Genomic DNA, 16,833 nt, shown 5'->3' on the forward strand with positions numbered 1-16,833 from the left:
CTGGTGAAATTTTCCTTTTGTAATTAGTAAGTATCTTGAGGAGATACTTTGAAATTATTTAAATATCTCATCTTTCATCAAACTTTCACATACAGTTTCAGCATCCATTCTTGCCTGAAACAATTAACTATGATGATTGCCAAGTGATTTTTCTTACTCCATCATGGCTTCTTCATTTATTATTTGGCATTCTGCTGTAACGAAGAGCTTTCCATTTATCTATTCACTGATTTACATCATTGTGGACTCATGGATTCTAAGATTTTTCAGTAGGATATCACACTTTATTATCATTGTTTATTTTGATATTCAAACAGTACCATACTATTTACAAGGACATTGCCAAATTCATGCAGTTTAAGAGTTGTAAAAATGTGGAATATGGGCATTCACTAATTTGCAAGGATGGTTTAATTACATACTAACATTTTTCTAAATGCCGGTAAAATGTTAGAGAAGCTTTAATCAAGATTTTTTTTTTAACCACAGGTCTGGAATCTGTAAATATTTTGAAGTTTATAGATGTAAAACCTAGAATTCCAAAACTTGTATATTTCACATAAGAATAAGAACACTGCTAAAAATGGAATACTGAGGACTTAGTTTTAAACCTGTAATGTTTAGGATCTGTTTTTTATTTTTAAAGGGTTGATGTCTTTTAATTATGGCTAAAAGGAAAGCACAAACCCTCTCATTAGAATGGATTGTTGGAAAAAAAAGATTGCTTTGTTTCTAATGTCTTTTTCTTTTCTTTACAGGAGGAGAATTATTTATGCAGTTAGAAAGAGAAGGAATATTTATGGAAGACACAGCCTGGTAAGTGAAATTTTAGTGGTTGTATGGATTCAGGTAATAATTCATATAATTAAAAGCAAAGTCCTGTTCCCACTGTGGGCAGCCAGATGATTCAGTAAATTGTTCTGGAGCCAGTTGGTCACTCAGGACTCTAAGAGGGAGAAGCAGCTTTGGGACTTGGCAGCCATTGGAGGTCACATCATTCCTTTGCCCCCAGGCTTTGGGTGGAACGTTCTTCACACCAGTTCCTAACAGAACCATTCTCACTGGGGCTTTCTTTCCTTGAATTGGTAAGCTGCCTGCCTTGGCCCTGGGTGAATGTGGTTTTCCAGTAAAACTTTATGTGTGGAGCAATGGAAAGTATCAGAAATCATCTCCTCTTTTTTTGTAGACTTTCCAGTTCCCAAGGTGCAGTCTTAGGGAGGTGATAAGCCTGCACATATCATCTGTGGATTGATTCAATGGCCAGGATGGGATCTACCCTCATATTTCTTAAGATGGCATCTGCTTCAAATTAAAAATATACACACCCTTTTGTGAGATGACAGTATTGGGTAACAATAAATCAGTTTATCCTACACATTAATTGAATAGAAAACACTTAAATGTTTTTTTCTACCTTAATTACCAAACTGCATTCCATTGTTTAATTTCAGGCCTTTTCTAACACAGAAGCTGCATTTAAGAGCCTTAGGGATGAAGTGCCCTTTTTGGAGGAGGCTCTCTGAGCCATGTTGGAGGCTGTGTTTGTGGTCCTGCTGGCTGTGAAACTGCCTCAGTCCTCTAGGACACACCCTCTCCATCCTGGAGTAATCTGCAGGATTGCAACATTGTTATGCAGCCAGTATTGCAGTGCCTTGTGCTTTTCGAATCCAGACAGGGTTGACTCAGCCCTTTATTCTTTTGAGGTAGATAAATTTGAGTGTCACACAGTTTATAGTTGTGGGCTGGCTGGCAAGAGGGAGGGCAGATACTGTGGGCGTGAGCTGTATATAAATATGCAGCTGTATTAAGTAAGGGATGCGTGGGCTTCTAAGGGTCAGGTTATAAGGTATTTTTGAAACTAAGACTTGATCTCTGAGAATAACAAAGTTCCTATTTCCTATGGGATTTAAAAATTGGGGGTGGGTGGGAGAAATTTGCTTTGATCTGAATGACTATTGGCCTAGTTCCTACATAGACAGAACAAAACACGACCAGTGACAGTTTGGCATATTCTGGACTTCTTTGCAATTTTAGCAATATGTTCTAATGATGAAATAAAACATTTTATAGTTTCACTAAACGAGTGAAACGTAAATGTCTCCATGCCTTTTGGCAGCATCCTATGCCATCTCTTTTCCCCATACCCACCCCCACTCCCACTAATTTGGTCTTTGGTGCATGTCTATTTCTTTCAAGGAATTTTGCTCCATACATAAACTGCTTTGAGTAGATTACTCTTTTTAATTTTATTAAATCACTTTTGTTTCCAGCTTTTACTTGGCAGAAATCTCCATGGCTTTGGGGCATTTACATCAAAAGGGGATCATCTACAGAGACCTGAAGCCGGAGAATATCATGCTTAATCACCAAGGTGGAGATATACTGTAAACAATTCTATAGTAAATAATCATCTTAAAATCTTCCCACACAGGTCGTGGTCATTTTCAAAGCCCCATATTTATGCGTCAGTTATTATACATTGCTCCCTCAGAACTTATAGCATCATGATACTTGTACTTATGATTGATGAGATTAAAGAGAATTGAGGATAACTGGCCACAACTACCTTTTCTAGTTTAATCCTTACTCTTTATAGCTTGTCATTCTTTTGTAATCCTTACATAAAGTGTGGTGAGCCAGAAGCCAGTCCAAATACTAATTTTGGTTGGTTCCTTAAATTGGAAAGTGAATCTTAACTTTATAAATTGAGTTTTCTTTACTGATGAAATGCATAAGTATTAGAAGCAATATTTTTATGGTAAATTTTATTAATGTGATAAAAAAGGAAAAGATTAGAATTGGACCAAAATATTTGATATAACTTTGGAGGTAAAATATTTAGTAGGCATCAGTTTATTCTTGCTGTCTGCAACAACAGACATAAAAATCAGACAGACTAATATTCTGTGCAGCTATAGCTACAGCAAAGTGAGCCTTGATCATTACTGCATGCTGCTACAGACAGTTCAACTTATGTGAGAGTAATCTGGGCTGGCTAGACTTGGCAATTCACTCACATCCCAAAGGAGCAACCAACCAACTCGGGTATCTGGGGGCTGGTGGCAGCTGCTGATCCTTAGATGTCTATCGAATGATGCAAGAGGTAGTTAATGGTTTTAAATTCTTGTACAGAAAATGGTTTATGGACAACTGATGCCAGAATAAATGTTTCAGATAGTGGGGGGTTTCTTGCTTTCCTTTCTTTTCCCCCCTTTTTTTTTTTTTTTGGAGAAATGTACTTAACCACATACATTACAGGTATCTATGTATCTCTGTCTCCCAGTTCTGCCCCCACTGCCACAAATGATTCTGATTGTGAATTCTAAGGCAAGGGATAGAATTGGGAAGTGACTAGTTAATTTCTTTGATGCATAACCTGAGTGTATCAGGTGGCTCTGTGAAAATAAAGGTCATATTTCTTCTTCTGTGTCAGAGTAAAATACATACCTACATTTGAGTTAATAGTCCATTGCCTTTTCTTTTCTCAAAATAAACTTGGAACAGTAGGGTCCCTGGGGTTGCTGAACCACTGGATAGCTAATGACAGTTCATTAAAGCTAAACATGAACTGAGATGTTCTTTGTGTAAGGTGATGAGTTTTTTTGTTTTGTTTTGTTTTTTCTTTTTTTTTTTCTTTTTTTACACGGGCCTCTCACTGTTGTGGCCTCTTGCGTTGCGGAGCACAAGCTCCGGACGCGCAGGCTCAGCGGCCATGGCTCACAGGCCCAGCCGCTCCGCGGCATGTGGGATCTTCCCAGACTGGGACACGAACCCGTGTCTCCTGCATCTGCAGGTGGACTCTCAACCACTGCGCCACCAGGGAAGCCCCAAGGTGATGAGTTTTTCATTTTCTGGATCAAAGATGATGGTTCCATGCCATACAGCAATTTCATTTCTTTTTCCAAACTGCATTGGCAGAATAAGCTAACTTGTTATAGTGACTAAGTCTGTTTTAAGAACTGTCAGGTCACAGTTCATGGTGATAAAAGCTATATGTTTGAAGTACAGTGTCACACCTTTGTTTAACACGCAGAAGATCTTTTTTATGGTCTGTGTACGTAATCCAGACTTCATCAAGTTTTCCCAGGACTTACTTGCTCAGGATGGTAAAGGATTCTTGGTATAGGTAAAGCTAGAGCCTTAGACAAGCTGTTTTTCACCTTTTTCTCATCTTTCTTTTACCTTTACTAGATAGATTATATCATTGGCAAAGATAATTTTTTTTAGTTTGGCTGCTTTGGGTGTTCGTTGCTGCGCACGGTCTTTCTCTAGTTGCAGCAAGCGGGGGCTACCCTTCGTTGCGGTGCGCGGGCTTCTCATTGCGGTGGCTTCTATTGTTGCGGAGCATGGGCTCTAGGCACATGGGCTTCAGTAGTTGTGGCATGCGGGCTCAGTAGTTGTGGCTCGTGGGCTCTAGAGCACAGGCTCAGTAGTTGTGGTGCACGGGCTTAGTTGCTCCGCAGCATGTGGGATCTTCCCGGACCAGGGCTTGAACCCATGTCTCCTGCATTGGCAGGTGGATTCTTAACCACTGGCCACCAGGGAAGTCCCGGCAAAGATAATTTTGCCCTACCCTTAAAGAGTTATTTAGCATCCCATTTATGGATGGAACCTTGCTAGTTCTTGATGTCTCAAAAAATAAATTTAAGGCAGAAAAAGTAAAATGGAAGGATAGGTTATTGTCTTGTATGATACATTCAAATATTGCACATAGAATTCTCAGAATAACCATCTATAATCTTTCATTGTAGGTCATGTGAAACTAACAGATTTTGGACTATGCAAAGAATCTATTCATGATGGAACAGTCACACACACATTTTGTGGAACAATAGAATACATGTGAGCTGCATGTTCAAAGAAATATTACTGGTTTGGGGATAATAGCTAACTTTTACCTGGTTTAAATAATAGTGTGCTAAATTTTCTGTAGCAACACTTGGTTCTGTATATTGTTTTAAAAATTTTAATTCAGATGATAGGCAAATAGTGAATGTTTTAGGCATATTATTTTTCTCCTCGTAGGGCCCCTGAAATCTTGATGAGAAGTGGCCACAATCGTGCTGTGGATTGGTGGAGTCTGGGAGCATTAATGTATGACATGCTGACTGGAGCAGTAGGTGCACAGTTAAAAGTTGCATGTGTTATGGTCTGTGCTGAGTAGTTATTAAGTCATTACAGCAAGAGATCTTTCCTGTGCTTTTTGAAAATGTTACCAATTAAGTTATTTTAAAAAATCTAACACTACTGATGCTTCATTAGTAGTATTATGGGCCTCTGTACTTTTATAAATATTTTCATTTAGATGATCTATGTCATGGCCTGTGGTCCTGTGAAACAGAGGTAAAACAGATACTGCCCTTATTTTAGAAATGGAGAAAGTGAAGCATAAAATCAAATGGCTCACCCATTATCACACCAAGTTAATGGTGGCAACCCAGTTGCTTCCAGGACGTTGCTATTTTCTCTGTGCCATTGCTCAAAAACTACAGGTCTTTAGCAGGCATCCCATATCACAACATACATTTCTGATCTCTATGCGTAACTGACTAATTCAGGAAATGAATAATTCTGTTATTTAAAATTTGATTTTTTTCTATGCTGATTTTTCTCACTCTCTTCTACTCTTAGCCCCCGTTCACTGGGGAGAATAGAAAGAAAACAATTGACAAAATCCTCAAATGTAAACTCAATTTGCCTCCCTACCTCACACAAGAAGCCAGAGATCTGCTTAAAAAGGTAGGGTTCTAAAATAGGCACTCAAACCATAAGCTTCAACTACTAGGATTTAAATAGATAGAACTGAATATACATTTTGACTACAGAATCATACACAGGTGTTGACAAAAAAGCCTACAGTTTTTGCAGGCAAAGGACAAATTTGTTTGTTTAAAGGTTTTCTTTTTACTCCCAAACGATATTTAGAAGTAATTAATAAATCATACATTTGCAAGGCAAAATAGACATGCAAATTCTATAAAGAAAAATAATCAGTTTGACTAGATAAGGTTCATCAGTGTGTTTCTTTTCCTCCCTAAAGCTGCTGAAAAGAAATGCTGCTTCTCGTCTTGGAGCTGGTCCTGGGGACGCTGGAGAAGTTCAAGTAGGGATTGGCATGTTTGGTGGTTTGTGGGGAAGATAATGCTATTTTATGTATTTGTGAAGGTTATATGTAGTTGCTTATAAGTATAGCTTATTTTGTGATCAGTAACTTCAAATGGGCTGATTAGTCAGTCCAGTGAAGTCTGTTCCTCTTAACCTTTCTTCCTGCTCTTTTGTTTTGTTCTTCCCCAGGCTCATCCATTCTTCAGACATATTAACTGGGAAGAACTGCTGGCTCGGAAGGTAGAGCCCCCCTTTAAACCTCTGTTGGTATGTATTCATGAAAGCATATAATCTGAGGGACCTGGTACTTTTTTACAATAAGAAAATATCAGACCATTCAGAAACATTTTATATTTATTAATAGTTCAAAAACTTTGGTCTATCCTCTCTTCAGAATCTTTATTCTGTGCAGTTTTTTTTTTTTAATTAATTTATTTGGTTGCACCGGGTCTTAGTTGCAGGAGGCGGGCTCCTTAGTTGCAGCAGGCATCTCCTTAGTTGTGGCATGCGAACTCTTAGTGGGGGCATTCATGTGGGATCTAGTTCCCTGACCAGGGATCAAACCCAGGTCCCCTGCATTGGGAGTGCAGAGTCCTACCCACTGTGCCACCAGGGAAGTCCCTCTGTGCAGTCTTTTCAGGAACTACTGCCAGCAGCAATTGATGGCTATATTAACTAGTTTAAAGTTGGTTGCCTAAGATGATTAAATATCTCAAGTACTTAGGACTTTTGTGTTTATTTGCTTTGTTTTGTTTTGCTTAACCCAACCCTATTTTGAATTTGCTTTTCTATAACAAAGTATCACAAACTAGGTGGCTTAAATAGAAATTTATTATGTCACAGTTCTAGAGGCTAGAAGTTCGGGATCAAGGTGTTGGCAGGGTTGGTTACTTCTGAAGGCTGTGAGAGACTGTTTCATGCCTTTCTCCTAGCTTTTGGTGGTTTGCTGGCAATCTTTGGCATTCCTTGGCTTGTAGGAACATCATCCTATCTCTGCCTTCATGTTCATGTGGCATTCTCCTTGTGTGTAGATCTGTGTCCACATTTTCCCTTTTTTGTAAGGACACCAGTCATATTGGGTTAGGATCCCTCCCTACTCCAGTATGACCTTATCTTAACTAATTACATCTGTAATGGCCTTCATTCCAAATAAGGTCACATTCTGAGGTACTGGGGGTTAGAACTTCATTATATGACTGTTGGAGGGACATACTTCAAACCATAACAATATGCTTATGAGTAAATGAGTTAGCGTATTAGTTCTTGTCTTTTTCCCATCTCAAAATTTGAGAAAAGATAGTTTCTTTTTCTATTTCTTGAGATGACGGTGGAGGAGAAGGAATAGGATAATGATGATGATTATTTGGTCCTGGAGCACAAGGTGACTTGCTTTAAAATTTCAACATATATAACTGTAAGGATAATTAACCCTCATATACCAACTATCCAGCTTCAGAAATTATTAAGTCATCTTGTTTAAACATAAACATAACCACCGTGCTATCATCACAACTAAAAAGCTGACAGTTTCCCCAATTGTTTCTTTGTTTTTCCTGTTGGTTTGTTTCAGTAAGGATTCAGTCAAGACCTATATAGTTCGGTTACTATGTCTCTTAGGTCTCTCCATCTATAGATATCCTCTCTCAATTCCTCCTTTGAGGACTTACTGAAGAAACTGGACTGTTTGTCCTGTAGGGGTCCTCACATTGATTTTGCTGATTTTAACCCCATGTTGTCCTCAGCCATGTTCATCTGTTCCTTGTATTTCTGGAAACTGGTAGTTTAGGTTTAGTTTAGATCTGATTCAGATTAAACTTTTGGTACTATATATTTTGATCAGAAGATATAATATGTACTTACATTTTTAAAAAAAATGTTAGCGGGGGCTTCCCTGGTGGCGCAGTGGTTGAGAGTCCGCCTGCCGATGCAGGGGACACGGGTTCGTGCCCCGGTCCAGGAAGATCCCACATGCTGCGGAGCAGTTGGGCCCGTGAGCCATGGCCGCTGAGCCTGTGCGTCCGGAGCCTGTGCTCCGCAACGGGAGAGGCCATAACAGTGAGAAGCCCACGTACCGCAAAAAAAAAAAAAAAAAAAAGTTAGTGGTCGTTGATTATTGCCTATATCAGTGGTTCTCAGCCAGGGTTGATTTGGCAATGTCAGAGACAAGTTGTCACAACTTAGGGAGGAGTGCCACTGGTACTTAGGGGATAGAGGCCAGAAATGCTGCTAAACATCCTATAATGCCCAGGACAACATCCTACAACAAGAATGATCAGGCCCAAAATGTCAGTAGAGCCAAGGTTGAGAATCTATAGCCTAGTTCCAAGATTTCATTAGGGGTTTGCAAAATTGTCTTACTCTAATACTGTTATTCATTCTTTATTAGGTGGGATTGTTCTGTGAAAAGATACTCTTGTATCAGTTGTTTGGTTTCCTTATACAGGAAAGGCAGGATAAATGTTTCTTTCCCAGTTTGCAAAATAATGAATTAGTTCCCTAACTTCCAAAATTGGCCAATGAATTGTGATTTTTTTTAGTATAATTATGAACTCATGCTGTTTAACATATTTGTGTTTCAATTCATTGCAGTTATTTTTATTGATGTTCAGTTTTTCCATCTTTAGACACTGGGTGCTTCTTTGTGTAGGTTCTTGAGTTGTTTTTTTTTTGGGCCGCGCAGCATGTGGGATCTTAGTTCCCCAACTGGGGATGGAACCTGTGCCCCCTGCAGTGGAAGCGTGGAGTCTTAACTGGACTGCCAGGGAAGTCCCGGTTGCTGGGTTCTTTTGACACAACCACATGGTCTGATGTTGTAACAGAGAGAAGAAATGAAAGAAACAGATCTGGTGGTTAGATCTGGGTGATAATATTCCTCCACAAGAAAATATACTCATGCAGAGTAGAATATTACTTTTGCTCCTTGAGAAATTTAAAGGAATGAAATAAGGTATGGGAAGAAACGTCAACTAGAGCATATTATGTGCTTTGTGTTTAAACTCTGCTTCAAGTTTATTACAAATTTGCCAACTGTGCAAATTGTCTCTAAAAAGGGATTTCGCCAGTGGGCTAGCCACACTGAAGCTTTGTGAGAAGGGAAGATATTCAGGTTTTTTTTTTTTTTTTTTTTGCGGTACGCGGGCCTCTCACTGTTGTGGCCTCTCCTGCTGCGGAGCACAGGCTCCGGATGCGCAGGCTCAGCGGCCATGGCTCACGGGCCCAGCCGCTCCACGGCATGTGGGATCTTCCCGGACCGGGGCACGAACCCATGTCCCCTGCATTGGCAGGCGGACTCTCAACCACTGCGCCACCAGGGAAGCCCCAGATTTTTTTTTTTTTTTTTTTTTTGTGGTACGCCGGCCTCTCACTGTTGTGGCCTCTCCCGCTGCGGAGCACAGGCTCCGGACGCGCAGGCTCAGCGGCCACGGCTCACGGGCCCAGCTGCTCCGCGGCACACGGGATCCTCCCGGACCGGGGCACGAACCCACGCCCCCTGCATCGGCAGGCGGACTGTCAACCACTGCGCCACCAGGGAAGCCCCCAGATTTTTAATAGGAATGATAACTGTGTACTAAAGATATAGTTTGACCTTTGATACTTTTCACCTGTATTTATTTTTCAATCTGTGCCTGCTAAGGCTATTTTGCGACTTTATTACAGTTAAACCCTGAGAAAAGAGATCTATCTAGAGCCTTCTCTAATGTATGTAATGCATTTGATTGATATGTATAATGTAGTCTGTTCACCATTTTCTAATCATTTTGTTTTTTATAAAGCAATCTGAAGAGGATGTGAGTCAGTTTGATTCAAAGTTTACACGTCAGACACCTGTTGACAGCCCAGATGACTCAACTCTCAGTGAAAGTGCCAACCAGGTCTTTCTGGTGAGTTAAAGAATTTCTGATGTACCCATGGGAAATTTAAGTATGAGGATGGGCCCTTTTCAGTAAGAAACACCCTTTTTAATAAGAAAATTTCAGTTTGCTTGCTTTATAGTTTATGTAGATAACCTGAGGTGCTTTTTTTTAAAAGTTATCCCCTTATAACTTGTTGATAAGTTAGAAAATTCATTTTCATAATCCAGCATTCCATTTTAGCAATTAGAGTCAGAGTATATGATTCCTTTTTTTGAATCGCCCACTGACTTAAAATGTTTGGCTCAGCATCTTAACTGAAACCCCCACAGTCATAGCAGTAGGAGAAGAAGAGCTCATAGTAACTATTTTATTCCTGAAACAGCTAAAGATTTTTGTCTGTAGGGGATTTTTAACCTGTTGATTGTGAATATTTGACATCAAAATATATTGGTTCATATGTGATTGTAAGCAGATTAATCCTAAGGAGGAGGTATCTGTATTGATTTATACCTTGTCTCCTCAGATAGAAAAACAAAATTTTAGATTTTGATTAACAGAAATGATAGGTTTATATCTGATGACCATCATTGCATATTATTTGCCTAGTGCTTATTTTATTACTATAATTACATGTCATGTGAATATCTACCCAATTTTATATCATTTGTTTCCTTTGTCATTATCCTTTGTCATTTCTTTTTGGATTATCCCTAGGGAGAATAGAATATGGGGAAAGTAATCATTTGGAAGTTTTTTTTTCTTCCTTATTTGTTTCTGAGTTCACTGGATTTGTTGCTAACTTAATTTTCAAACTTTTTTTAAAAATAATGCTCTCAGTAAAAATAATAATAATAATGCTCTCAGTATAACACACCACAGTAGTGTTGTATCTTTGGGGGTGGAGGATCAGTTCTAAAGTTAGCATGGAATACAAAAATTGTGTATGGGCAAAATAACACTTAAGTCACCATAGTACAGTATGCTTTTCAGTAAACAACACTGAATAGTAATAATTCTATAAATGTATGATTATATGGTGATATAAGAATATACATGCAAAATATAATTTTATAGCATTTTAATTACATGAGAGGGAAAGATGAATGCATGTTATTAAATTTATGTCAGCATGATGCAAAGTTACTGTATCCCCCTTAGTACAATCTCTTATCAGTTAGGGAAGTAGGCATGATTCATTTTAATTGTGTCATTGCTTTCTTTTTTTCTTTCATGATGTGGAATTTTGTTTTCTACTGATGTGGAATTTATACCTTTGATTTAACATACAGACCTTTTCTTCAACTGGGCATTATAGAGTTTTAGCTAGTTTGACAATTGTTCTCCCCCATAAAAAAAAAAAGTCTAGAAACACCTTACTACAAAGAAATCCAAAGTTGTGGTGGCAAAAGTTATGTATCTAAGCTTTCATTCCAGTTAAAGTATTGCTGATCTTTTTATTTGTTTATTTGTTTATGGCTGTGTTGGGTCTTAGTTGCGGTATCTTTGTTGAGGCATGCAGGATCTTTCATTGTGGCATCCAGGCTCTTCGTTGTGTCATGCAGGCTTTTCTCTAGCTGTGGCGTGCGGGTTCCAGGGCACGTGGGCTCTGTAGTTGCGGTGCGTGGGTTCCAGAGTGCAAGGGCTCTGTAGTTTGTGGCACGCAGGCTCTGTAGTTGAGGCGCACAAGCTCAGTAGTTATGGCACGCAGGCTTAGTTGCCCGACAGCATGTGGGATCTTAGTTCCCTGACCAGGGGTTGAACCCTTATCCCCTGCATTGGAAGGCAAATTCTTTACCACTGGACCACCAGGGAAATCCGTGTTGAGCTTTTCTTAATTACTTAAATTGGCTAACTAATGAATACAAGAACAATTCATTTGTTAGGTTGTAGCCAGAATTCTGTACACAATGTGTATCTGTTTTAAGCGAGCACTAAAATTAATTTAAAATAGTAACAGCCCACTTATCTGGAGATTGTGGCTGTAGTAACTTCAGTTCAATTAATATTTCAATTCCTATTAGAATTCAAGGAAATTCAAAGATGATTAAGGCACAGTCTGGTCCTCTTGGTAGTTATAGCTTTAGCCCACAAGAACATGCGGGGAAACGGCCTTCGTAGTCCACATGTAGCTGTCACAACAAAGCATATGCCCTACAGAATTGCACCTTACTCTTTAGGACTTCACCCAGAGCCTTACTGAGTCTTTTTATTATAACTCAAATGCCTACTCATAAGTGACAAGAATAAACAGAAGGGAAGATAGGTATAAGATTAACTGTTAAAGGGATGAACATGAACAGCAAGATAAATGATAGCTGGTAGCCTAATAGCAAGGTCCAAGAAAGAACTAAAGCTAACAAAATTGCATTAGTGTCTGTTAAAATTAAGTTTTCACAATGCTGACCCTTATTCATCAGGAAAATCTGAATCTACCCATTCATTGGTATAAAACCAGAAAGATCACATGTGCCAAGTTAGAGAATTCTATTTTGACTTTGGCCTAATAATGAGAAACTGTTTGGGGGTGATAATCTTAGTTGCTTATATGCATGTGGCTAGGAACACTAGAATTTTCTTTGCATTTATCTTTGTATTTAACATCTTTTTTCTTTTTTTTTTTTTTTTTTTGCGGTACGCGGGCCTCACCGTTGTGGCCTCTCCCATTGTGGAGCGCAGGCTCAGCGGCCATGGCTCATGGGCCCAGCCGCTCCGCAGCATGTGGGATCTTCCCGGACCGGGGCACGAACCCATGTCCCCTGCATTGGCAGGCGGACTCTCAACCACTGCACCACCGGGGAAGCCCTGTATTTAACACCTTAATGTAGAGCCTGCATTTTCCTGTTTTGTTCTCCTCCTTTCAGTAGAGTGAAATTTTGTTTGCTGGCATATGCGGCTCAATAGAATTCTGCTCTCTGGAGGTCTGTGCCTCAAGAAATGACTGGAAAGAAGGTAACGGGTGTGAAATGAGATTGAGGAAACTGGATAGTATCTACATTGGTGATTTTAGGTGTACATCATTGTCTTGGTGTGTCAGAGATTGAACCACCACACTTTCTTGATGTACATGACAAAATCCTATTCTGTAGTCCACTGTTACTGTCTTTCAGGGTTTTACATATGTGGCTCCATCTGTACTTGAAAGTGTGAAAGAAAAGTTTTCCTTTGAACCAAAAATCCGGTCACCTCGAAGATTTATTGGCAGCCCACGAACACCTGTCAGGTATTCAGACTTTGTTATTCTTTTTTTTAACTTGGAAGAGCATTGCTTAAGAAATTTATGCCAAGTTACATAAATGGAAGATCTGTCATTCTCTTTGACATAAGCACAGCTCTACACCTTCTAATATTGCAAGTGACTAGTCTGTGACTAATCAATGATAATATGCTATATAGTTTACCTCCCCTCCTGAAAATAAGCCGTTGCACTGGAAAGTGTACTCTTTAACCATTCATTCAGCATTTATTGTGTACCAGGGGTTGTGCTACATTCTGGGGACACATGATTAAGACAGGAATTGTCCTTGTTCTGACGAAGCTTACAATTTAGTGAGAGAGAGTCAAAATAAACAAAGAAGGAAATAAAATATGTAATTACAAGTAGCGCCAAATGCTATGCGAAAAAAAAATAGAGTGTGGTACTAGAATGCAAAAAATAACAAGGGGACTCCTATTCATGGAGAAATAGCTAGCCATACAAAATACAGAAATACAAGGATGTTACAGGTAGAAGAACAGCTCATGCAGAAGCTGCAGAAGGGAGGAAAAAACTTGGCCTTTTTCTTGGAAACGAAAGGCAGGTCAACATTCCTGAAGTGTGGTGAGCGAGGAAGAGAATGGCAGAGGTTTGGAGAAATATTCTAAATGCAATGAGCAGCCGTTTTAAGTGGGGGAGAAAATGATTTTTTTTAAAAAGTAAGTATCATTGACGGTTTTATGAGGGCAAGTAGAGAGGTAAAAGAGACCAGTTAGGAAACTAGCAATTAGCCTAGGGGAGAAATGGCTTAACTTCTGCTTTTGTACTAATCCACACAAAAATGAAATTAAATGAAAAAAAACGGTCACATTACCCCACTCCCTTTAAATGTAAGGGAAATGTTCCTTGTTGAGATAGTACTTGAGACGAATGATAGCTCTTCCTTGTCTTAAAGCCCTGTCAAATTTTCTCCTGGGGATTTCTGGGGAAGAGGTGCTTCAGCCAGCACGGCAAATCCTCAGGCGCCTGTGGAGTACCCAATGGAAACAAGTGGAATAGAGCAGATGGATGTGACGACGAGTGGGGAAGCTTCAGCACCACTTCCAATACGACAGCCGAACTCCGGGCCATACAAAAAACAAGCTTTTCCCATGATCTCCAAACGACCAGAACACCTGCGTATGAATCTATGACAGAGCAATGCTTTTAATGAATTTAAGGCAAAAAAGGTGGGGAGGGGATGTGTGAGCATCCCGCAGGGTGAAACAAGAAGACTCAAAATGACAGTCTCGAAGAGTCAGTGTCATTACATAGAACACATTGGACAGAGGAAAAATAAACATGGATTTTAAAAAATCAATCAATGGTGCAAAAAAACTTAAGTGAAAATAGTACTGCGGAACTCTTAGGCACATCAATTAACTGATTCCTAGCAACATCGTCTCAACCTATCAAGGATTTCATGTTGATGGCTCGAAACTGACAGTATTAAGGGTAGGATGTTGCTTCTGAATCACTGTTGAGTTCTGATTGTGTCGAAGAGGGGTTATCCCTTCATTAGGCAAAGTATGAGTTTGCCTGTAATACTTGCAACTAAGGACAAATTAGCATGCAAGCTTGGTCAAACTTTCCAGCAACATGGAATCAAAGACGAAAGAAACTTAACAATTGATGTTTTACGTGCAAACAACCTGAATCTTTTTTTATATAAATATATATTTTTCAAATAGATTTTTGATTCAGCTCATTATGGAAAACATCCCAAACTTTAAAATGCGAAATTATTGGTGTGAAGAAAGCCAGACAACTTCTGTTTCTTCTCTTGGTGAAATAATAAAAATGCAAATGAATCATTGTTAACCACAGCTGTGGCTCGTTTGAGGGATTGGGGTGGACTTGGGGTTTATTTTCAGTAACCCAGCTGCAATACCTGTCTGTAATACTAGGGAAAAAAAATCTATTTAATCATTTCTACTTGCAGTACTATTATGTGCTAAGCTTAACTGGAAGCCTTGGAATGGGCATAAGTTGTATGTCCTACATTTCATCCTTATCCTGGGCCTGCATTGCACTGGAAAAATATCGCCACCTTATACCAGTATTTGGTTCAAGACGTCAAATGTGTTCAGCCTATGGCTGAAGAAGGACAGAAGAGAGGATAAAATGCATATCGAGGGCGGCAAAGTGAGAGAGAGAGGAGGGAGATCCAGGGGAAGAGGGTGTTGCCACGGTCTACCCTCTGTGTATAATCTCTTTACAGCAAATTGGTAAGGTTTTAAGTTTTACTTCTTTTTTACTGTTTTTGGTGTCTGCCTTCCTTACATTTTTTCCTCAACGGTTTTAAAAGGAAAAAAGGTATTTTTTTTTTCCTATATTGGGGCTACATTTTTTGATTGTAAAAGTATTTGATGGCCTTTTGATGAATGTCTTCCACAGTGAATAAGAAAACTCAGTGGCTTAATTTAGGAAACATGTTAACAAGACACTATGTTTTTGAAAATTGTAATGAAGTCTACATAAGTGATTTACAGGTACAAAGAATAAAAATAAAGGTAACTTTACCTTTCTTAAATACTTCTGCCTTAAAGAGAGCGTTTCCCTGACTTTTAGCTGGTGAAAGGGTTTAATATCTGCAGAGCTTTATAGAAATATTATTTCAGTGCATACTGGTATAATAGATGATCATGCAGTTGCAGTTGAGTCTTACCACTTTTTGTTTGTCTTTTATAATGTCTTCAGTCTGAGTGTGCAAAGTCAATTTGTAATATTTTGCAACCCTATGATTTTTTTTAAATAGATGCTGCTTGCTATGTTCTCCAAACCGTTTTGAGCCATAGGATCCAAGCCATAAAATTATTTATGCATGTTGAATTCAGCCAGAAAAAGCTTTGCTTATTTAAATGACGGTTCGAGTGAGATAAGATGAAATCCTATGACATTAAGCAAAAATAGAACCATGAAAAATGATTGGAAATATACCTTTTCAATTGTGGCAATAAATGAAACAATTGATAACAGCTCATCTTCGGACAGAAAGCCTTTTTTTTTTTTTTAAATCACTCCCTCTAGACCTCCTCTTCCCTTATTGCAGCAGTCTACTGAGAACTTTATAACTGTAGCTAATAAATTAGAAACTAAATAATGGTAAGGGCAGAAATTGTACTTAAAGTGCAGGTCTTTGTTCTCTGACAGTTTATGATGTCTGAAAAACAGAACCCAAAAAGCTATGGTGATATGTACAGGCTTCATTTCAGACTGTAAATGGCTTGTACTACTCTGATACTTGTTTTCAAATGAGTTTACTAACTATAGTGTTGACTGCCTGACCAAATTCCAGTGAAAGTTTTACACCAAAATATTCCTCCTCAGTCCTATTTGCTAGTAACATTTGCACTGTGATTGGCTGGCTATAACCACCCCATAGTTAAACCAGTTTCATAATTAGTACTGCCAGCAATAGTGGCAAACACTGTAACTTTCTGCATAAAAAGTATTAATTGCACACCTACCATCCACACAAATAAGTTTTTCAAACTTAACATTCAGTGAAGTTAATTTTCTGTACTGTGGCAAGTTTATTGAGAAATTGTTTCATAAATGGATATTCCTACTATGACTGTGAAAACATGTCAAGTGCCACTTTAGTGTCACAGACAGAAAGCACACACCTATGCAATATGG

The 16,833-nt window shown here is 38.9% G+C and overlaps 2 protein-coding genes across 13 annotated transcripts in view; one reads left to right on the forward strand and one right to left on the reverse strand.

The window, feature by feature from the left end:
• The window catches only part of RPS6KB1 (ribosomal protein S6 kinase B1), a 52,013-nt gene that overhangs the window by 20,770 nt on the left and 14,410 nt on the right, over positions 1-16,833 (forward strand). For 4 of the 7 annotated variants that reach the window (XM_019945318.2, XM_073797567.1, XM_033848055.2 and 1 more), the window contains 10 exons: positions 759-816; positions 2,271-2,371; positions 4,752-4,842; positions 5,026-5,116; positions 5,632-5,739; positions 6,041-6,103; positions 6,295-6,372; positions 9,879-9,986; positions 13,067-13,179; positions 14,108-15,012. In XM_019945318.2, the coding sequence (XP_019800877.1) occupies positions 759-816; positions 2,271-2,371; positions 4,752-4,842; positions 5,026-5,116; positions 5,632-5,739; positions 6,041-6,103; positions 6,295-6,372; positions 9,879-9,986; positions 13,067-13,179; positions 14,108-14,345 (1,049 nt within the window). In that variant the 3' untranslated portion in view covers positions 14,346-15,012. Of the gene's footprint in view, positions 1-758; positions 817-2,270; positions 2,372-4,751; positions 4,843-5,025; positions 5,117-5,631; positions 5,740-6,040; positions 6,104-6,294; positions 6,373-9,878; positions 9,987-13,066; positions 13,180-14,107; positions 15,013-16,833 lie in introns of those variants that run through there. The other 3 variants (XM_019945319.3, XM_073797568.1, XM_019945320.3) reach the window with 3 other exon arrangements.
• Positions 1-16,833, reverse strand: part of RNFT1 (ring finger protein, transmembrane 1) — a 31,984-nt gene that overhangs the window by 1,879 nt on the left and 13,272 nt on the right. For 2 of the 6 annotated variants that reach the window (XM_073797569.1, XM_073797570.1), the window contains exon 8: positions 7,966-8,130. The exons of 2 other annotated variants lie outside the window; for them this stretch is intronic. In XM_073797569.1, the coding sequence (XP_073653670.1) occupies positions 7,966-8,130 (165 nt within the window). Of the gene's footprint in view, positions 1-7,965; positions 8,131-11,022; positions 11,627-11,654; positions 11,730-16,833 lie in introns of those variants that run through there. 2 more of the 6 variants (XM_073797571.1, XM_073797574.1) reach the window with 2 other exon arrangements.

Source organism: Tursiops truncatus, chromosome 20, assembly GCF_011762595.2.
Source record: "Tursiops truncatus isolate mTurTru1 chromosome 20, mTurTru1.mat.Y, whole genome shotgun sequence".
Lineage (NCBI taxonomy): Eukaryota > Metazoa > Chordata > Mammalia > Artiodactyla > Delphinidae > Tursiops > Tursiops truncatus.